The following is a 21,966-nucleotide window of genomic DNA, read 5'->3' as shown; positions in this document are numbered from 1 at the left end:
AAAAAATAAAAATTCTTGAAAAAAGAGATATGGATTCTCTAGTGACTTCAGAAGCAGGAGTCAGAAAACAAGCTGTTCACAGGGTTGGTCGTTCTTGAACCAGCTCTTCAGGGAAGAGAGCATTTTATAACTCTCTCACGCTAGTACAGCAGTTCTCAACCTGTGGCTCACCACCCTTTGGGGTCACCTAAGACCATAGAAGACAGATATTTACATTACGATTCATAACAGCAAAATTACAGTTATGAAGAAGCAACAGAAACAATATTATGTTTGGGGGTCACTACAACATGAGTATTAAAAGTGCCACAGCCTTAGGAAGGTTGAGAACCACTGCTCTACTGTTTGCTGGCAAAACTAGGTGCTCTCTTTGTCTCTGAACCATCACCCTCCACTGCTGCCTCATTCTTCACGTACTGTTTATGTGGTAACCCAAGCCACCTCCTTTTCTTTTTTATCAAGCAATATCTGAATATTGCCTTTAACATTTGTAGATGCTCATTTTGTAAGATTCCTTTCAGCCTATCAGCTATTCCCAGCAGATGATTATCATAACACATGTACAAACAGACATGCATGAAAGAGTAGATAACTCAAGATTACAGCTATGTATTAGCTTAATCTGTAAAAGTTGATCATATGGGCTGGACATGGTGGTATACACTTTAATCCCAGTATTTGGGAGGCAGAGGCAGGATGATCTCTGTGAACTGGAGGCCAGTGTGGTCCACATAGCAAGTTCCAGGACAGTTAGGACTACATAAAAACCCAGTCTCAAAACAACACCCCCTCCCCCGCCAACCTGAAACCAAACCAAACAACAACAAAAAAAGTTGATTACATGGGAGATTCAAGGTAAAGTTGGCTCTTACATTGTTCTCTTAAAGGCAGAGTAGACAAATAGGCTGAGCACATAGTAGGACAGCAGTCTCAAGTGACCTCAAGGTGTATTACTAACTCTGGCTGTGAGGTCCAGCAAAAGCTCCATTCTCTTAGAATATAAAAAAGAGCTATTTTATCAATGCATTGCCACAGTTCCTCCTTTTTATTTTATTAAAGAAAAAGCATGTTGATTTAGATGGTCACTGGTTGGTCAAGGCATGGTGTGTTGTAGGGCCAGCCTGAAATCTGCACCACTTCCTTCACGGTTCCTTTGGAAACGTTAGCAAAGGCATGATAAGACTTTGAGAAGGAAGACAATCAGAACGGCTACCTCTGGAAAAGATCACACCTTGAGACCTAGTCCTTGTGTATTCATAGTCACGGTTCTCTAGCGTCAGAGAGCTCATGAATGAATCTCACTCTATAGAGAGGGGATTTATTAGAATGACTTACAGGCTGCAGCCCAGCTACTCCAACAACGACGAGCTGTGAACACACAGTCCAAATTCAGTAGCTGCTCAGTCCTACAAGGCTGGTGTCTCAGCTGGTCTTTGCTCGCTGGAATCCCAAAGAAGTATGCTCCAATGCCAGTGAGAGAACGGATGGGCTAGGCGAGGGGAAGCAGGCAAATAGCAAAAGCTGCCTTCTTCTGTGTCCTTATATAGACTTCCAGAAGAAGGTGTGGCCCAGATTAAAGGTGTGCCTTTCCACCTCAAGGTCCGGAACAGAGGTGGATTCCTACCTTAAAGGTTTGGATGCGAAGTGTACTCATCCACTTCAAACTAAGCACAAAATCTCTTACAGGTGTGCCTTCCACTTCAAGATTGTAGTTCATTCCATATATAGTCAAGTTGACAACCTAGAATAGCCATTACAAGTCCACCTCTTGTTAACTTGACACACAATCATATCGTCTTAGGTCATGATTAATTTCCAAATGAAAACAACCAGGTCATAATATGCCTAATCATTATAACTATCTCATGTACAATCACAAACACATTTATTATATATTTAACCAGGTCATAATTACACCTAACATGATATAACTATCCCTCATATAATACAAACACATTATAAATTTAAAATATGTGGCAAGGTCCCTTGGGGAACATCCTATTAGTATTCTTTTAATTGATGTTACAACATATAAGGAATTGAAAGAAAACACAAATATCTGTACATGTGTTAACAAAATACAGCAGAAATACTCATGTCAACTATAATCCTCATTTTTTGCAACTGGTCACGTGGCCTTGGCTGGTATTTATAACTACCTTCCTCTCCTACCCATTCTGTATTTCCTCCACCCTTGGCAAGGACATTAGCAAGTCTTGGTTGTTTTTCTGGAGGAGAGACCCATACCTTCATTCCTGAGGTGTCTGTATCCTTTGTCATCCTGCCTGGATTAGGCTGTTGTAAATTTCCCATTGACTTTAATCACAGGACATGGTGGCACCAAAAGATGCTCTAATGGATCTCCTGTACTTCAGAAAGAATCCTTCTTACTTCCATTATAGAGAGGCAATCTAATTTCCCTTTGGCAATATGGATCAATCACCCTCCTAAACTGTTACCCCTTTCTTAGCCTGTTGGTTTAAGGGCATTAGAAGCACAAAGTGACCAGAGGGAAGCTGAGCTTCCAATACAATGGAATGTCTGGAACCAAAACTTGTAGGTCAGCAGAACTTAGGATAACGGGAACAGGAAACAAATTTTTTCCTAGTGGGTCACTAGGGGTGATACTAAGTGGAATTTTTCCCTTTTCTACCTCTTGATCCCTAGATCCATGGCCTTGCTAATGGGAGAAACTGTACCATATATTAGATGTTGATTCAAAGCATGTATTGCCTTTTGGAGAACCCTGCCCCAGTCCTCCAGGCTGCTGCCACATAATTGGCACTGTAACTGTGTTCAAAAGGCTAGTCTGTCATCAGGATGGTGGGGAACATGCTAGGAGCAGTGGATTCCTGATTGTGGGCCCACCGTTGCATTTCTCTGGCTGTGAAGTGAGTTCCCTGGTGAAGCAATACCGTGTGGACTATCATGTCGGTGGATCAGGCATTCTCTAAGTCCACAAACGGTGTTTTGGCAGAAGCATTATGTGCAGGAAAGGCAAAGTCATAACCAGATTAAATATCTACTCCAGTGAGGGCAAAGCGTTGTCCTTTCCACAGAGGAAGTGGTCCAACGTAGTCAACCTATCACCAGGTGGCTGGCTGGTCAACTTGGGGAATGGTGCCATATCTGGAGCTCAGTGTTGGTCTCTGTTATTGGCATATCTGGCAGTCAGAAGCAGCTGTAGCCAGGTCAGCCGGTGCATGGAAGTCCATGCACAACTCCCATCTCTGCCTTCATGGCTGCTTGGTTCATGGGCCCAAAGGGCAATGGCAGGAATGGCTGGGGAAAGAGGCTAACTGTCCAGAGAATGGGTCTTACTACTTGATTACTGAACTTCTCCTCAGCTGAAGTCACCTTTTGGTGAGCACTTACATGATAACTAATACCTGTCTTCCACACTGGCCAGATAGGAGGGCTAAATGGAGATGTGTGGGAACTACCACCCCTGTATCTTTCACATCTTTGATGGTGTCACTAGTTTCTGCAGTTCCTCCAGAGATGTGTTATTGTTTCTGATTCACTATTTCCTTTGGCAATTGCCTCTGGAATTCTAAAGGCTTCCATTTAGTCTTTCTAATCATAATAGCCCCCACGCCATAGGTCAGGAAACCAATGTGACATTTGTACCAACTTCTAAGTATATCTATCCCAATTACACGTTCTGGTACTGGGGAAATAACTAGAAGATGAGTTTGGGGACCTACTGTGAGTTGGACTTCAGCCAAAATTCCATTAATCACCTGGCCTCTATTAATCTATTATGGGTTAATAGAGCTTCTATTAACCCTCCTTTAACTGGAGGGCTAGTGTTTCTTGGGATCTCCTGGAATCAATGTCAATTCAGGACCAGCATCGAATAGACTCTGGAAAGCCTGACTGTTTCCTTTCCCTTGCAGGGAGGCCTGGAGAAAGACTAACTGTAAAGCTTTTAGCTATCTTTTCAGGCTCTTTCCTTAGGGGAACCTGGCCATCCCTTTAAGAGGTTCTCAGTCTGCAAACTGACTCAAGTCTGGAAATTGATTCACTGGCCAAGGATGTCTTTTGTGAAGGTCCAGTATAGCCTTTCTTTCATTTGTTTGAGAATTTTTCTGCTTATACAGATCAAAGAGAAATGCAGTAGGCTTCTTATTGATGTCATGCCTGGTAACACCATGATTGATTAGTCAGTACCAAAGGTCCATACAAATCATGTCAAAATAAAATTCATTTTGTCTGTGCTTGAACATTACTGGTTAGGCCATTATGAACATTGTTTTTTCTATGCTGCCGATATGATAATTATGATCATCGTGCCTTGGGCAATTCAGTGCTGCCACCTGGTCCCTGCTACCTTGGGGCTCAATTAAACCCATTGCATTTAATTCATCCAACTGAGCAGCAGCATCTCCAATCCTAAGGTTTGGCACGAGGAATAGGGCGACCACAAAGCTTTTCAAATGTGCTGGTGCCCCTCTCACCATTTTCCGCCTTATAGGACTAGTGAAGGGCATGTCTTCTGGACCCTCCCATTGAGAAGGTTCAGATTTTACACAATACACCCACTCTAGCATTGCAATTTCCCTGAGCCTTAAAATCCCTTCATCAACACTAAGCCAGGAAAGATCAGGCATCTCCAACTCCTTTTCAGTAGGCCACCTTTTGATAAATGCTTCAACCAACCATTCAAACAAACTTTTGACCCCCTTTTTAACAGTGCGAGCTTCCATATTAAACCTACAATCTCTACTCAGAGGGCCCATGTCAATAAACTCAGCCTGATCTAGTTTTATGTTCCTTCCACCATTATCCCACACCCTTAAAACCCATTCCCACACATATTCCCCAGACTTCTGCTTAAATGAATGAGCAAACACGTTAAGCTCCTTAGTAGTGTAGTGCACCTCCTCATGGGCTACACTTTCTACCTCCCCTCTAGAAGCCTGCTTTGCTTTAGGTCCAGTTATACATCTAGAAGGAGCTATTGGTGGGCTCTCAAGGACATCAGTATTGCCTTGATTGGCATCTTCTTCAGAGAAAGTCACTGCTGGTTTAGCCGTCAATGACGGATTAATTTCCTCAGTGAAAGGTGAAGAAGGCAGTATTTCAAGGGGTGGGGCCGAGGGTACTATTTCCTGAGGTGAGATAAGCCCTTGAGAATCTGAGGGTTCAAAGTTCTCAGCTTTAATAGGGTCCTCCCACACATCCCCATCCCAAGTTACAGGATCCCACTCTTTACCAACTAATGCCCTTACTTTAACCGCTGACACCCGCTGAGGCTGAGATGTGGATTTTCGCTGTAGTTCAGCCAACCTTATAATGAGGGCTTCAGTTTGATTTTCCACAACTCGAGCTCTGTGGCTGCTGGCAAGAAAATTCTCTTCCAGGGCACACTTAGAAACCTTTAGACTATTTATTCGCATCTGGAGCTGGTCATTTTTGTCACTAAGTTCTTTGTTATCCTTCTTCATTTTCTGAAGTTGGTTAATTTGATCACGGAGCTCATTCCTATCCTTTATCAGTTTATCCAGAGATAGTAAGAGAAACCAACCAGCAGCATTATTTTCCTTATTTTCCCCCAAACTGTCAAAAGTTGCATATACAAGGTTGTCAAATCCACTGTCGCTTACAATTGGTGAATCAGGATAATCAAATGCTTCTATCTCTTTAAGTTTGTAATATAGTTCGCACCACGGGCTTTCAGTATTCTCCAAGATCCCAGGAGAGGGAGTGGCTGTAGTTGAAGGTGCTGGTGAATTGAAAAGCCTACTCCAGATACTTAAAAGATTCATCTTTATACTTCTCTTTCTCTAGAACCACTGCTGGCACTAAAATCTGTACTAGTCAGAGTTCTCTAGCGTCACAGAACTTATAGAACGAATCTCTCTCTCTCTGAATGACTTACAGTCCAGCCACTCCCACAACGACGAGCTGTGAACACACAGTCCAAATTCAGTAGTTGCTCAGTCCTACAAGGCTGGTGTCTCAGCTGGTCTTCTGCATTCGCTGGAATCCCAAGAAGTATGCTCCAATGCTAGTGAGAGAACGGATGGGCTAGGCGAGGGGAAGCAGGCAAACAGCAAAAGCTGCCTTCCTTTATGTCCTTATATAGACTTCCAGCAGAAGGTGTGGCCCAGATTAAAGGTGTGCCTTTCCACCTCAAGATCTGAATTAAAGGCCTGTGTCTTCCAGCCTCAAGATCCAGATCAAAGGTGAGTTTCTTCCTACCTCAAAGGCCTGGACTAGAAGTAGATTCATTCATTTCAAACCAAGCAGAAAATCTCTCATAGGTGCGTCCTCCATTTCTGTAGTTCATTCCAGAGACAGTCAAGTTGATAACCAAGAATAGCTATCAAGTCCTGAAAATCACAGAAGGGTGCAGTCAGTTACTAAACACCATCTTAAAGTGTTCATTCTGAAAATAGAAATTTACAGTTGCTATGGTTTGGCTAGGAGTTAAGGCCACTGGAACAGCTGGAGTGGTAACTGTGGCAGCTATGATAGCTGCAAGAATCACTCCAATGAACTTCATATGTGCATGTTCTGGTGCATAACTAAATTGTATTTTTTTTTTTTTTGAGACAGGTTTTCTTTGTGTAACAGCCTTAAGCTATCCTGGAACCAGCTCTGTAGACCAGGCCGGCCTTAAACTCACAGAGAATCACCTGCCTCTACATCCTGAGTGCTGGGATTGTGTGTACCACCACTGCCTGGCATAAGTAAATTGTTTTAGAGCAGATTCCTCCATGCCACTTAAAAAACCTTAAAATCACAATGTAGTAAGAGGAAGTTTGGTGAATGGGGTAAGAATTAGACATGCACAGGCCTTTTCTGGTGAGGACTCTGATCACTGGCTAGAGTTAGGTCCACACCAGTATGATCTCATCTTAACTTGATCACATGTGTGAAGACTCTACAGTATTTCCAAATGAAATGTACATGTTAACAACAGCTTTTGTTATTGGCTTTAATTTTGGTAAAGTGGAGGATGGGGAATGCTGTTTTTTTTTCTAAGTGAAATCCTGAAACATATTTATGGAGTTTTCCATGTGACTGATTTTCTGAGGACATTTGAGGAAAAGTATGTTGGATAAGACGTGGCGCAGTTCTCTTTAGAAGTGGCCGCTTGCTTGGCTGAAGGTTCACAGTGATAACAGTCTGGCTACTTGATGGTGACAGTCCCTGTGCTGGAGGAACCCTTTTTTGGGATCTCATTCTGACTGATGAGGCTGGAGTGGTACTGTGAGGATAGCAGATTTATGTGTGGTGTTTCTGGATGTGGGGCTCTGATCTCAGGGGTTCCAGACTTTCCATCTATGGAATCCTGAAGGGGCACAAAGTCTATGTGTTCACAGGTGTTCAAAGACAGCTGACAGGGCTGCTGTGCTCAGAAGGGGCAAGCATATCACTTGGAGGCCCAGTTCACACAATAAAAGGGGCAGTGTTGGTGCATCTGACTCAGATTTTCACCACAGACATGGTAGATCTGGTTGCAGAAGAGTGTCTGTTCTCAAAACACCAATCCTCTGAGATAACTGACTAGCAGGTGACATTAACATGTCTTATGGGAGAGGCATCTTTTTCAAGTTGTCAGAAAGATGACCCATGATATGGAGGTGGTCCTGAGTGAAAGAAGCCATCACCATGGACCTCTGGAATATTCTACTCCAGTGCCCTGGGAGAGGACTGACCCAACTGTGGATTTATTAAGGGATCTTGCTTGCAAATATTGGATACCTAAATCCAGTGGCTGAATCCAAAAGGGGACGGTGGAAGCAGCTACGACTTGGGAATAATCTCGATCCAGGGGACCATGCTGAGGCCAGAACCTACTTCTAAGTCTTTAGAGTTTGTGTTTTGATTGTTTTTCACTTTATCTGTGATGCCCTTTCTTTCCATCGTTGTCTCTATAGTTCAAAACACAGGCAGTCCACAATCTCTAATGGGAGGTTAGAGATTCATAGGCCAGCAGGCACACTGACCTCTTTTGGATCCTGCTGTAAAAATTCCCAGGGAGGTGTCTTTAGCTCTGCTTTGATCTGGTCAGCCAACTGGTGTGCATATGCGCATGCATGCGTGCCTTTGGGTGTGATAATAACTGAGAGATGTGTTGCTGGCACGGTGGGCAGGAGCGAAGGGTTATACATCTCTACAAGGAAGAGAGTCCCAGAGGCGGAAAACAGCTTCTCACCCACCATACTGCCAGTTGACAGAGCTGAGTGAAATGGGACTGGCTAAATCCATGTGTATCCTAATACATTACCCCTTTCCAATAGAAAGCAGTGCTTTTTTTAATTGATACAATTTCTTATTTCAAGGAAAAAAAACAAATCGAATCAGGAAATTCGTCATGTCTTCTCGATGTGGCAAACGAAGCACAAACAACAATCAAAACCAAAACTACTATTTTTCCCTAGCGACCTGGGGTGGCGTCAAATAACTGCTCTGGAATAGTGAAGAAGTCTGCGTGGGGAACAGGGAGAGGAGACGGCAGAGGGTTTGATAATGTACACCTTACCGAGGTTTTGCTGACTTGCAGCCGGGCTCTGAATTTACGAACAAGCGAGTCCTTCGTCCCACTCTTCAGCTGCCGCCGACCCAGACAGCAGGGGCAAGAGTCTGGCAAATGACCGAGCCCCAACGGCGAGCGACGAGTGAAAGACGCCGGCGTGACATTTCCGTGGGGTTCTAGGCCATCTTCTGAGCCCCTCGGGGGCTGCGCTGAAGTTTGCGTGGCCCTGGAAGGGCGAGGGACGTCTTGGGGGAGCAGTCACGTCGCTCAGATGGACGATCTCACGGAAGCAAGCGGTCCCGCACCCAGCGCTCGGCCCTACTGGCTGCGCTTCCCCGAGGATCCCGCGAAGGACCCGTGAGGATCGCCGAGAAACCCGGCACGGCCCGCGCTCCGTTCAACAACTTAACCACGCTGTCTTCGGGTCCGCCCGGGGTGGGAACGCCACGCCCCTGACATTTCCCCCTTCCCGCCCCCGCGTGACGCCAGGACCAATCCCGTCCCTGCGCTCCCAGCCAAGTTCCACCTCTGTCATCTCGCGAGAGTTTTGTTTTCCTCCAACCTGTCTCGGACCTGAGTGCGACGTCGGGAGCTTTGGCCCCAGCGGTTTGATGATTTTCTGTCAGTCTTAAGGTTCCAAACAAGCCGCGTGTTTTCCCTTCGGCCATTGAGATCTCGCGAGATTTACCGGGCTGCCCTGAGCCGCGCCTGCGCAGACCTCTTCAAAGCCGAAGGTCGCTCTTGGAGGAAGTGGCCTCTTTGCGTCCCGTAACCGGAGCGCCGTTACTACTTTCTCGAAGCTCCTCTCGGCCGCTTGCCGGGACACTCCGCCGCCAAGATGCCTCGGATTATGATCAAAGGAGGAGTCTGGAGGAATACCGAGGTAAGGCAGCTTTTCCCGCCGTCCGCTGCCCTCAGCCGGGTCCGGTAGCTTGTGCGCACGCGCGGGGAGGTCCGGGGCTCCGTGGCTGTCCCGCGGGGTCTCCGTGGGGCGCCGCAACTGTGCGGGCCCCCGGGGATCCTTGCCCTGCGTGGGTGCGGCCGCGCCTCACCTGCGCACCTCGGGGGGAGCGAGGTCGCGACTTGTCGCCCCGCGCTCGCCGCCTGGCATCTGCTAGGCCCTTGGACACTTATTTGTTCAGTTAGGGACGCGCCCCCTCACTCTCCCCTGGGACCCCGTGGCTGCCTAGACTGTACTTTGCGGAAGCGTAGTTTTTCTCCAGCTCCTTTCTTTCTTGGCTCTTACCCAGTGCTTCGCTCTGATAGAAGTCGCTTTGGCTGTAACTTTTGTTTTTCATTGACTTCCTTACAGTGGGGCAGGTGGCGCGTTTTCGCCTGCACCTCTCTGCTTCTCTGATACAGGGGCGTATCTGTCCGCTCTGCAGATCCCAAGGTCTTGTCTCTTACCTTGCACCGCCCTTGCCGGGATAGGAGCCAGTTAGGACAAACTACGTATTTGCTTCCAGAAATGTAGTAGATCATGCCACGGGTGAGCGGAACGGGAGAAGAAAGGAAGTAAAATAGAAATTAACTTTTCGTGCATTTAATCAAATGCACTGAATGTATGAATACCCTATGTCTGTGCCTTATTGAGATATCTTCCTTATTGCTTGCCATCTTTCTGACCATCCTCCAGACTTAGCTCAGAACACTTCTTTTGAATCTTTGTCCTGTTAAGAGTTAGATGTCCCTGGGCACACACCTTTAATCCCAGCACTTGGGAGGCAGGGGCAGGCAAATCTTTGTGAGTTCGAGGCCAGCCTGCTCTACAAGAGCTAGTTCCAGGCACCCATTTTCATTTGCTACAGCTTATTTTGTTTTTGCAAGCACTTCAGGGGAGTTTAGCTTCTCTAAGTCTCAGTTTACTCATTTTTTTTTTCTTTAAGACAGGGTTTCTCTGTGTTAACAGCCCTCGCTGTCCTGGAACTAGCTCTTGTAGACCAGGCTGGCCTCAAACTTACAGAGATCCGCCTGCCTCTGCCTCCCGAGTGCTGGGATTAAAGGCGTGTGCCACCACTGCCTGGCTCCAGTTTACTCATTTTTTTGAAAACTAAGTCAAAAACACTGCTTACCTCTTGCAGTGAGTTAGTGAAATATTGAGAACATTGCTTGGCCCATTAGTAGACTTTCAGTAAAAACGGGTTGTTGTTTTTTCATCAGACATCACCGCAAGAGGACCAGACTTTGGTATTAGAGAATTAGTATGAAGAAGGTTGCTTGGTGATGTTTGGGAATCAGTCTTGTGGGATAGGTACCTCCTGTGTATACACGTTGGTTGAAGTATAGAAAAACTTCATTAAAGTCACAAATGAAGGCACTGAGAAGGGACCTGCTTGCATTGAGTCTGTTTAAATTAAAGAAGAGATGACTTCTGAGGCAGAAGCAGAATCACAAAGTCAAGTAGCAGCAGGATTCCTCTATGTTGGTCAAAACCTTTCAGGTGTGTGTGTGTTTTGGAGATATGGTCTCATGGAACCCAGAGTGGCTTTGAACTTGGTATGTAGATGATCCTCCCGCCTCTACCTCCAGTGCTACGATTACAAGTGTGTACCATGCATAGTCTCTTGGGACTCAAACCCAGGACTTCCTGCATACCAGGTGAGCCTTCTCCCAACTAGCAATGAAAGATGGAGTTGAGGCTTGCAGTTCAATTTCCTTGTGGAAAAACCCGATACTAAAGTGCTCAGCTGCGTTCATTATGACTGTGAGCTCTGGTGTCTGAGTTCGCCTGGCAAGTTGACCTGGTTTGGGATGTGTTTGGGGTACCCTGCTGAAAGAGCATTTGGAGATTGGAGTACGCAGGGAGAACTGACTGAGATAGAGGAAGCCGTGCATTCCTGGGCTGTTGTGGTAAGTAGGGTGCTGGAGAGGAATGTCATGTTGAATTACAGTCTAGGTTGCTTCTTGAGGCCTGGATAGGACATCTTTGGCTCTCTTTCCCGGAGTACTCAAAACCTGGTTCAAGGTAGATATTCAGAAAACTTTTTTCTTTTTTTTGAGTAAATATATATATGCGAACTTTACCTCTGTGAAGAGAATGACAGGTGCACACTGAGAGGTAATCTCCGTGAGTCTGTCATAAAGTAGTGTTTTCAGCACTGACTTTTTCTACTTCCAGTTTATTGAGAGGGCAAGTAAAATGTCCTTCAAAGAATCTTTTTTTTCTTCTTAAAAAACAGATTGTTGGGGACCAACAATCTCAACAAAAATACCTTTTGCCAGGGTAGAGGCGTAGGGATTTAGAAATATAGTAAAGAATATAAAGATGCGAATGAACATCATAAAACGGAGAATCATATAGGATAGTATCGGGAAGGAATTCCAGTATGTACTGAAATTTGCCCGTGTTTAATTTCCAATTGCTTTAAATACCCTGACCCTAAAAGAGTACCTTTTGGTTCAGGTGGAAATAGGCTCACATTTTCAGGCCTCCACAAAAGATTATTTTTATTTTTTTTAAAAAAGTGTGTGTCGGGCTAGAGAGATGGCTCAGTGGTTAAGAGCTCCTCCAGAGGTCCTGAGTTCAATTCCCAGCAACCACAGCTCACAGCCATCTATAATGAGATCTGGTGCCCACTTCTGGCCTGCAGGCACACATGGAAGGAATGTTGTATACATAATAAGTAAATAAATCTTTTAAAAAAGAAGTGTGTGTCTGTGTATGGGCATGTTCACATGAGTACAGCTTCCTTCAGGAGCTCAAGGCTTTGGGTCCTCGGAGCTGGAGCTGGGAAACTGCCTGACGTCAGGTCTCCTGCAAAGAAGTGCATGCTCTTAACCACTGAGCTAGCTCTCCAGTCACCTCCTTCTGATTCTTTTATGCTATTTATCATTAACTGTTAATGAAGTTTTCACACCCCCTTTTTCTAAATGATTGTGTATATCTTTATAGGAAATCTGTAAGAGTTAATTTAAATTTTGTCTTTCCTCATTTGGAGGCTTGTGACTGAATGTACTCTCTTTGGCAACTCTTTTAGGATGAAATTTTGAAAGCAGCGGTAATGAAATATGGGAAAAACCAGTGGTCTAGGATTGCCTCGTTGCTGCATAGGAAATCAGCAAAGCAGTGCAAAGCCAGATGGTATGTACCAGCCAGTAAGTGGAACACAACAGGATCCTGAGTGTGAGGAATGAAAGGTCTCTTTGAAACATCCCTGCGAAGAGCAAGGACTGTGATAGAGAGGAAAGTATGGAGAGAGATGGGCTTCCTATGTGGTCTTAAACAAACCATTTTTTTCTCCCTTTTATCTTGTCTGTTTTCTCACAGTTTAGCATAGTAATACTTAGTACTGATGGGTTGTGAAGCCCTGTCTAAGTGAGTTTGTGTATTTATTTGAGAATGCCTTGTGAGACAAAATAAAAAATCTTACAAAAGAGGTAGCTGGACCTCAGCTCAGTGAATGAGTTGTGTTCTGAAAGTTTATAAATTGGATGTTTTAGGACTTGCTTTCCCCCAAAAATAATAATACTAAACAATGCTTGATTTTCTTGGTCAGGTTGTGATTGGTTTCCTTGTAATAGGGTTGCGATATTGCATACTTGCTACACTAAATGTAACAGATGCCAGCATTCCACTTGTGGTGTCACCTTATTAAGTCACAGAGTAGTGGACACCGGTGTGTGTTCTGTCTGGGCTTGAATGAATAGGCCCCAGCTGCAGCCTGCGTTCTTTGGGTTGTATGAAGTGACCCCATTTCTCAGGCTTCTGGATGATGGGAAGGGTCAGGTGCAGAGCAGAAAGTGGTTCTCAGGTTGCAGTAGTTTGATTCCCTTTTCCCAGTGACTTTAAGCTCCATTCCAGCTCCAGCCCCAGCGGTGGAGAGGACTCTCATCCAGCCAACCACGTGATAGACAAGGCAGATGGAGCGGACAGTAGAAGACAGAGGATGTAGTAGTTTACTGGAAATTTAAAAGTACAGCAGGTGAAAGCATACAGTGCTGAACATTGAGTGTTTAAGCCAGACGCTTGGAGAGGTAGTCAGGGTATTGTGAGACTCAGACATAGAAAGTACAAGGTGCTGCTTGTTTCTAGATAATTTCAGAACTTCCGGAAAAGAACAAATGCAGGTGTGGCGGTGGAAGCCATTAATCCTAATGTGGGAGGCAGAGGCAGGCAGATCTTGAGTTCAACACTAGCCTGGTCTACAGAGTGAGTTTCAGGACAGCTGGGGCTACACAGAGAACGTGTCTACCCCCCCCCCAAAAAAAAAACCCCAAAAACAAACTGGAGAAAGTTAAGAACAAATAAAAAGAAGTACTAGTTGGAAAAGAAGATAGAGGTATGATTACATTTCATTCAAATTAGATTTTTAAGTATTACTAATTTTACATACGTAAAATACACTGTAATGTGAAGAGGGGAGGATGAGTAAGCTTAACTTTATAGTGAATATTCTCTTGTCAGAAAGACTAGTGTTAGTAATTGAAGATGAGAGCATGTGATTTTAAGTCAGTACATCTTATGTGTAAACTGGAGATTTAGTTTGGGTAACTGACTAATTTAGTTTGAAATGTTGTCTCTAATAGGTATGAATGGCTGGACCCAAGTATTAAAAAAACTGAATGGTCTAGAGAAGAGGAGGAAAAACTCCTGCACTTGGCCAAGCTGATGCCAACGCAGTGGCGGACCATCGCGCCCATTATTGGAAGAACAGCAGCCCAGTGCTTGGAACACTATGAGTTCCTCCTGTAAGTGGACCTCTTAGAGCACCTTGAAGAATATGGACATGTGTTATTGTGTTGAACAAACTTAACAGCACTTCCAGCTTAATTATGACTGTGATTAAAGCCAGAGAAACTAAAGACATTGAATTCTGTGTTCCAAATGTCACATGGTTGAGGATAGTATGTCTTCTGTTTCCCCTTTAAAAAGATAATTTACAAAGTATTCAAGCATCTCATCTTAGACAAGTGAGAGAATGAGTGAGGTCATAAGGGTCACCTGGCACCAACTCTACTGAGGATTTATTAGGATGTTTTTGTTCTGTTGCAGTAATGTCTTTTTGTCTGAATGTTCTGCATTTGTAAGGACTGCTTGTTTTCATCATGAATTTCACTGAAATTAGAGAATTTTAATGCTACTTTATTCATGTGAAGCATTAGTAAAGATGCTGCTTTTCATAAAGCTCATCTATTGGTTATTTTAGCAAAGAAAGAGTACCAGAGCTAGGTACCTTGATAATTCTCATACCAAATGGTGTGATATGGTGATTAACTCATTTGGTCTGTGTCCTCCCCCTCTTCCCAGGGACAAAACTGCCCAAAGGGACAATGAAGAAGAAACAATAGATGACCCCCGGAAACTAAAACCTGGAGAGATCGATCCAAATCCAGAAACAAAACCAGCTCGGCCTGATCCGATTGACATGGATGAGGGTAAGTGGATGCTTGGAAGCACTTTAACTGTAGATGACTCCGGCCTACCTTACTCTTTGTAGTTCCTGCTTGAACTCCTGACTTTTTAGATGCCAGTTTTATCGGAGGTTATTATTCTAAGTTTCTCCCTATTTATGTCTGACCTCCCCTTTTTCTAAAATTACAGAGTAACTGTGGGTTTTTGGCTGATACTACTTTCCATTTCTTCATTTCTTTTTTTTTTTTAAATATTTATTTATTTGTTATGTATACAATATTCTGTCTGTGTGTATGTCTGCAGGCCAGAAGAGGGCACCAGACCTCTTTACAGGTGGTTGTGAGCCACCATGTGGTTGCCGGGAATTGAACTCGGGACCTTTGGAAGAGCAGGCAATGCTCTTAACCACTGAGCCATCTCTCCAGCCCCCTCTTCATTTCTTTTGATGAATTGAGTTGTGTAGTAGGCAGATGTCCCAGAGATGAGTGCTCAGTTTTCAGGATCCTGTTTCTCATTCTCTTTCTAGAGAGAGACAGCAAACTAGTGTATTGGATCTAAGTGTTTCTTTGACTTTAGGCTGATTTCTTCTCCACTTAAGGGCTGCTCTGCAAGACACTGCTGGAAGCACACTGCAGTTCTGTGAGGTAGTGCGTCAGGAGTAGAGGGTTTGCCTCTGCTGTTTACTATATGTTTGATCTTAGCCAGTCACACAGACTCTCTGAGCTTGATTCGCCCCTGTTGCGGGTGGAGAATAGTTACCTACTTCACCTTTCTGCGGGCATACAGTAGTTTTTCAGATTTAAAAGTCTGAATGTAGAAGTTCCCAAGGGTAACTAGTCAGTGACTAGCTGTAGACATCCTTGTGACTTAGGAAGCCTTTAAGCTGTAGGCACCAGGCCCTCCCATGTTCTTACTGAGGGAAGAGTAGAGGAGGACAGTGATGTGGGTGGAATCTTAAGTCTTGTGTGTTGGGGACCAGCTTCGCAAAAATACCTCTTGTCAGGGTAGAGGTGTGGGGCTTTAATAAGACGGAGAAACATCTAGTGTAGTATCGGGAGGGAATTCCAGTGAGTACTGAAATTCACCTGCGTTTAATTTCCAATTGCTTTAAATATCCCTGACTCCAAAAGGTAGGAGTAAGACAAAAAACTTCATTAACACGGTGCTAGGAAAGGAACATGCCAATTGAAGGTCTCAGGCTACATCCACAGTTGATCTTGAGAGAACAGAACTCTGATCTAAATCTAGGTGGGACCTTTGAGATAGAAACACAATACCCTTGAAGGAACTAGAGTTAAGTTCTGACTCTTTGACCTTTGGTCTAGGTGGAAATAGGCTCACATTTTCAGGCTCCACAGTCTTGTTGCATGGATGGCTGTCAGAGCCCCATGAGTAGTTATTGTAGGGTTTCTCTATTTGTTATGTGCAGTTTGCTGATAATAAGGATGTTATAGTAGAGCTTCCAGTGAGTGTGAATACCTGCTGCGTGCTCGATAGCTTCATTTTCCTTAGCTCTTCTCAGTATCTCTGAAGTAGGACGCCTTACTCTTTTTTTAAAGGAAAACATTTACAGAGTAAATATGCAACCAGGCTTACATAGCTAGCAAGTTAGTGATGGGATGATTTGTAACCTGACTTTCTCTGATTTCACAAGTTTTCTTTATCTTGTAGCAGTGGTGAGGACATTCATGTTCTTGTCTGTCGTCGTAAGCACTCAGGTGTGCTTGACTGCTGATGTTGGAGAGGAATTTACGTTTCCTTGTCTTTACTTTTGCAGATGAACTTGAGATGCTTTCCGAGGCTCGAGCCCGCCTAGCTAATACTCAAGGAAAGAAGGCTAAGAGGAAAGCAAGAGAGAAGCAGCTGGAAGAAGCAAGGCATGTTTTTTCATCCCATGTCCAAGAATTAAGTTGTGCGTTCTCAGGAAAACTTCATGATTGTCAGCTCTGGTGGTGACTCAGAACTGGCCAATTCCTATTTTGCTATTACTCTTCAGTTTATTTATTGTTCTGGAACAAACAAAAACAACTTTTGTATATTCTCCCTAAGCATTTCAGAGTAGTTATAGGAAAAATACACTTTAAAAAAACTTTACAAAGCATGGCATTTGACCTAGCGTACTATGTTTGATCTACTGTAGCATTTTGGCATTAGGTGGCTTTTACATGACTGTCGGTTGCCAGTTCCTCACCCTCCTTGATAAGTGTTACGCAGGTACTGGATGTGAGGCAGGAATCCCTGCTGAGCAAAGTGGGACTAGAGCCAATTCTAGGCTCTCAGAAATTTTCATTTAAAAAGTGTGTGAACTACATTAGGCATTGTCTTTTATTCAGGCTTTTCCCTACCTTTCCCTTGCTTCCTTCTGGTTAAATTCATAACTAATATCATTCTGTTGCCCGGAAACCAAGATAAATTTGGTTACAATAACATTGTTATCATGTGCAGCTTGTTAGCTTGTGGGATTTGGTTATTGGACTATTTCCTCACCCCGCAGTCTATGCAGGGCCTTTTTTGGCTCCTGGGCTGTCTAGAAATTACTTCTTGACTTGGTGGGTAGTAAGAACTGTGTTCATATTTACAGTGTCTGAAGCTTGGGATGGCAGATGCTTTTTGGCGTAGCTGACCATTTCTTAACTGTAATAGGATTGATGGGAGTGTGACTCACGGAGAATGAACAGAAACTAAGAGGAGGCGCTCTATTTCCAGCTACCTCCCTGTTTTGTATACTGTTGAGGGTTAAGTAATGTAAGATTGGAAAACTACTTTTCCATTTTTGTTTAAGGCTATTTGGGAACCCAGTTTTTTGAAAGCCTTTTTCTCATGTGAATTGGCAAAGAATACAGTAAGTGTATCTGTGAAAGGCTTTTAAGTTTGGTTAGGATTGGTTGATTGAAGTACATCTGTGCAGATTTTAATTTCTTGTAGCATCTGTGTGGTTTATGTAAACTCTGCACTGCATATGTCCTGCAACAGGTAGGACTGACCTGTGTGTGAAGTGTGGTACAAGAGTACTCCAGATGTTAAATTGCTTATCTGTTTCTTACAGCTTAAAACCACTTTCACGCATATGCTTTTCTTTCTACTTCTGTTAACTTTTCATCTTAGGATGTGGTTGATGTAATAGCATATGCTCTTGTTAGATTCACTTAGCATGATGTTGGGAATGTTCTCTAATGTGTTTAGTCTTTGTTTCTGTCATTTAAAGAATGCAATTTACTTTATGGAATACATCCTTCAAGACTTTTCATTGTAGATGTCTGTAAACCCATTAACATGTATACTTAATATATATATATGACACATCTTATATATAGTCATTTGTTAATCTTACTGGGGTTCCCTGTAACTGTCTGATTTCTTCACAAGTCTCATATTTTTCTTAAAAATTGATGTTTTAGCCGGGCGGTGGTGGCGCACGCCTTTAATCCCAGCACTCGGGAGGCAGAGGCAGGCGGATCTCTCTGAGTTCGAGGCCAGCCTGGTCTACAAGAGCTAGTTTCAGGACAGGAACCAAAAATACGGAGAAACCCTGTCTCGAAAAAAAAAAAAAAATTGATGTTTTATATATGGCAACTTTATAATATTGTGGGTATTGTACCCTTTCCCCATCCAGTTTATTGTTAATTGTTTGTTTTGAGACCAGCTTCATTACTTTAGTGAAACCTGTTCTTTTGCTGTCCTCGAGAGATGAGCAAGCTCTGCTGTTGCTATTCATGCTCAGGGAAGGGGAGTCTTGGATCCCACAGTCACTGGGAAGGCTTCTTGTCGATACCTTTTTCTGATGGCATCCAGCTGTCTGCTGTAGTGCTTCAGCAGTGTTCTGGGGTTATGAACTGTACTGACAATGGATCTGATCTAGTTTGGGGGTCCTTTGAAGAGGTAGTTCTGACATCAGCCTTTGAGATTTCTTCTGACTTCAGGAGAGCTCTGTCCTCCCTTTCAGTCTCTATCAAGCGGGGACCCACAGTCTACATGGAATCTGTTCCCTTTCCCGGTTGATATTTGCCATAGCTTCCTCTGCTTTTGAAAGATTCTCCTTTAACTGGATTTCATGTTGTAGATAAAGTCAGTGCTTTTAGTATTGCTTCTTCTCCTGGGCTCTGACTGTGTACACTTCTGGTTGACACTCTTGCTTAAGGAGCTGAATGTGCTGGGGAGCAGGGGTAGTAGGCAGTCCTTAACACTCTCCTAGGGTGGAATCTTCATTCCAGAAGCTGGAGCAGAAAGAGCTCTCAGGGCTGTATTCCCAGCTAGTGTGCCCAGGGAAGAACTCTTGTTTGAGTGGAAGAAACCTCTGCAGCTGGGTGTCTGGTGGCAGGGTGAGAAATGCTGACATCCATCCTGTTCTGGCTCTTCTGGACTGACAACCTATGGCTGCTAGCTGTCAGAGCCATGCTATTGGCTGTACCTCTGTGGAGTTTCCTCTTCTAGGAGCTGATGGGTAGAAGGGAGATGATCTCAGCTGCTTGTCTTTCTCATCAAGTTTCTGTTAGATTTTCTTGAATGTTTATATATTTGCCATGACCTTTTTTTCCTCAGGAGTGTTTATTGAGTTCCTTGTGCTTTAACATTGGTGGTCACTCCTGTGTATATGCTGCTTTGTGAATGTGTTTTCTCACCAACTCTCTAAAATTATAGCACCATTGGGAAATACAAAGGAAAACTGAATCAAATGGAATTTTACCCTCCATTGACTGCCACTCTTCATATTTCTGTCCTTGACTTCTTTACAGTGGCTGATGGAAATGCATGTAACTTTTTGCATGCTTCTCTATCTGTCCTTTTAACTTGGCTTTGCTGTAGACCTCTTTGTGTAAGAGTGAATTTTTGTATAAAATGCTTTCTCAAGATTATACAGAAGTTATGTACTCCAGAATTTATATAAACTTGCCTTACATCTTTTGTAAATTTAATTAATTCTTATTGGTGAATTAGATTGTGGCCAGTGTCAGCAAAACAGTCTCTGATTAAGTCCTTGCTTGTGTTGGTTTATTTTCTTGATTGAAGTCAGAGAAGTGACTTAAAAATATGAAAAATGTTATGTTTTTAATGTATGTATGTATTTTTTTTCTTTTTCTTTTTTTGAGACAGGATTTCTCAGCTCTAGTTGCCCTGGAACTAGCTCTATAAACCAGGCTGGCCTTGAACTCACAGAGATCAGCTTGCCTTTGCCTCCCAACTGCTGGGATTAAAAGTGTATACCACTACCTGCTTAATGTATCTTTCTTACTTCTGTTTTTTGCTTTTTTTTTTTTTTTAACTTCAAAATAATGTCTCTCTGTGTAGCCATTGCTGTCCTAGAACTTGCTCTGTCGACCAAGGTGGCTTCAAACTCAGAAATTTGCCTGGCTCTGCCTCCTGAGTTCTGACATTAAAGGTGTGCACTACTACCTACTGGCTCTAAATTTGTTTTGAAGAAAACCATTTGATTTTCTCATTGCCTTTGCTGGAGACTGTTTTCTCCCTGTGACACCTCTTTTGAGAGGGACTCATTGTCATTTCAGAGGACCACAGTCTGTTCCAAGCTCACAATCACTTGTTCTAACACCCTTTTTTGGCCTCCTTGGGCACTGTGTGCACGTAGTATCCACTCACATAGATATATATACACACACATAAATAAACATAATAAGCCAAGCGGTGGTGGCACACGCCTTTAATCCCAGCTCTTTTGGAGGCAGAGGCAGGTGGATCTCTGAGTTTGAGGCCAACCTGGTTTACAAGAGCTAGTTTCAGGACAGGCTCCATAGCTACAGAGAAACCCTCTCTTGGAAAAAAAATATTTAAAAGCTTACATAAATTTTAAAAATAGTATTTTATTAATTCTTTGAGAATTTCATACACTGTATTTTGATTTTATTCACCTTCAATTCCTCCCAGGTCCACCTTGTACATAAACTGTTTTAATCAATTTTGATTAGTAGTATTTTTTAATTTTGTTTTAGGAATTTTTTGTGATGCAGTTACAAAATTTAAATCTCAGCATTTGTTACTTGACTTATTAGTAATTATATTCTTATTCAAAGAGAGAAGGTGCACATTCACTCACAGTTTCTCTGCTTTCCCTTTCTGCATTGTTGTGTTTTTAAATCAGAGCTGGAATTTAGCAAATAGTGTGAGCTAATGGCTTGAGTAAATACTTCTTTTTCAAATAACAGATGGCTTTCTTAGCACTGTTGGATTAACCCATCCCTGCCTGGCAGTGTTGATTTTCAAAGTGTTTCTGCATTTTTTTTCTCCAGGCGCCTTGCTGCCCTCCAGAAAAGACGAGAGCTTCGAGCAGCTGGCATAGAAATTCAGAAGAAAAGGAAAAAGAAGAGAGGAGTTGATTATAATGCTGAAATTCCTTTCGAAAAAAAGCCTGCTCTTGGTTTTTATGATACTTCTGAGGAGAATTACCAGGCCCTTGATGCAGATTTCAGAAAATTACGGCAGCAGGATCTCGATGGGGAACTAAGATCGTGAGTCCCTTTGAGTTTGGAAATAGGAGCATTGGGGCTTTGGGAAGGCCTTTACTTCATCAGCTGGGTTTTTAAGCATTAGAGTGATGGGGCCTCCTGATGCTCTTACTTGTTTAATGGATTTACCTTTGTGAGAAAGTCAGTGAACCTAGGCTCTCATGGTTTTAGTATACAGTGTGATATGCAGTTATTTAACAAAAACATTTTATCTGTTTGTTGTATTTGTGTATGTGTTCTGTATGTATATGTGGCATGTATGTCATGGCATTCATAGAGGTCAGAAGACAACAGTAGTTTCTCTCCTACTATGTGAGCCATGGGGTTGTCAGGTTTGGGAGGCAAGTAGCTTTACCTCTGCTAAACCATCTCACTTACCTGATGTTTGTTTCTTGAATTAGTCCTCGTTTTTTGGTAGATTGTTTACTCCCTGATGACATTTTTTTTTTTTTTTTGAGTCTGCATGGGTATTTTGCCTGTATGTATGTGTACCTCTTATGTGCCTGGTGCTCATGGAGGCCAGAAGAGGACATTGAGTCCCCTGGAACTGGAGTTACAGATGCTTATGAACCACTAAATGGGTGCTGGAAATTAAACTAGGGTCCTCTGGAAGGGCAGCCAATGCCCTTAACCACTGAACCATCTCTCCAGCCTGATTACCATTA

The 21,966-nt window shown here is 43.3% G+C and overlaps 2 protein-coding genes across 2 annotated transcripts in view; one reads left to right on the top strand and one right to left on the bottom strand.

The window, feature by feature from the left end:
- Positions 1 to 593: 593 nt before the first annotated feature.
- On the bottom strand, positions 594 to 8,977 carry LOC113457558 (Friend virus susceptibility protein 1-like). The gene is made up of 2 exons (XM_026785484.1): positions 8,498 to 8,977; positions 594 to 6,338 (listed from the first exon to the last, which is right to left on the bottom strand). Exon 2 carries the CDS (start codon positions 5,769 to 5,771, stop codon positions 4,236 to 4,238), a length of 1,536 nt encoding a protein of 511 aa, XP_026641285.1. The 5' UTR covers positions 5,772 to 6,338; positions 8,498 to 8,977; the 3' UTR covers positions 594 to 4,235.
- A 32-nt stretch (positions 8,978 to 9,009) lies between these two features.
- The window catches only part of Cdc5l (cell division cycle 5 like), a 38,827-nt gene continuing 25,870 nt past the window's right edge, over positions 9,010 to 21,966 (top strand). The window contains exons 1-6 of the mRNA XM_005359823.3: positions 9,010 to 9,374; positions 12,469 to 12,572; positions 14,018 to 14,179; positions 14,739 to 14,866; positions 16,621 to 16,720; positions 21,086 to 21,304. Of these exons, the coding sequence (XP_005359880.1) occupies positions 9,330 to 9,374; positions 12,469 to 12,572; positions 14,018 to 14,179; positions 14,739 to 14,866; positions 16,621 to 16,720; positions 21,086 to 21,304 (758 nt within the window). The 5' untranslated portion in view covers positions 9,010 to 9,329. The remainder of the gene's footprint in view (positions 9,375 to 12,468; positions 12,573 to 14,017; positions 14,180 to 14,738; positions 14,867 to 16,620; positions 16,721 to 21,085; positions 21,305 to 21,966) is intronic.

The sequence above is a fragment of the Microtus ochrogaster genome, linkage group LG2 (genome assembly GCF_000317375.1).
Source record: "Microtus ochrogaster isolate Prairie Vole_2 linkage group LG2, MicOch1.0, whole genome shotgun sequence".
In the NCBI taxonomy this organism is placed as follows: Eukaryota; Metazoa; Chordata; class Mammalia; order Rodentia; family Cricetidae; genus Microtus; species Microtus ochrogaster.
The sequence above is the reverse complement of the archived record's forward strand: the minus strand, read 5'-3'. Positions and strand labels throughout refer to the sequence as shown.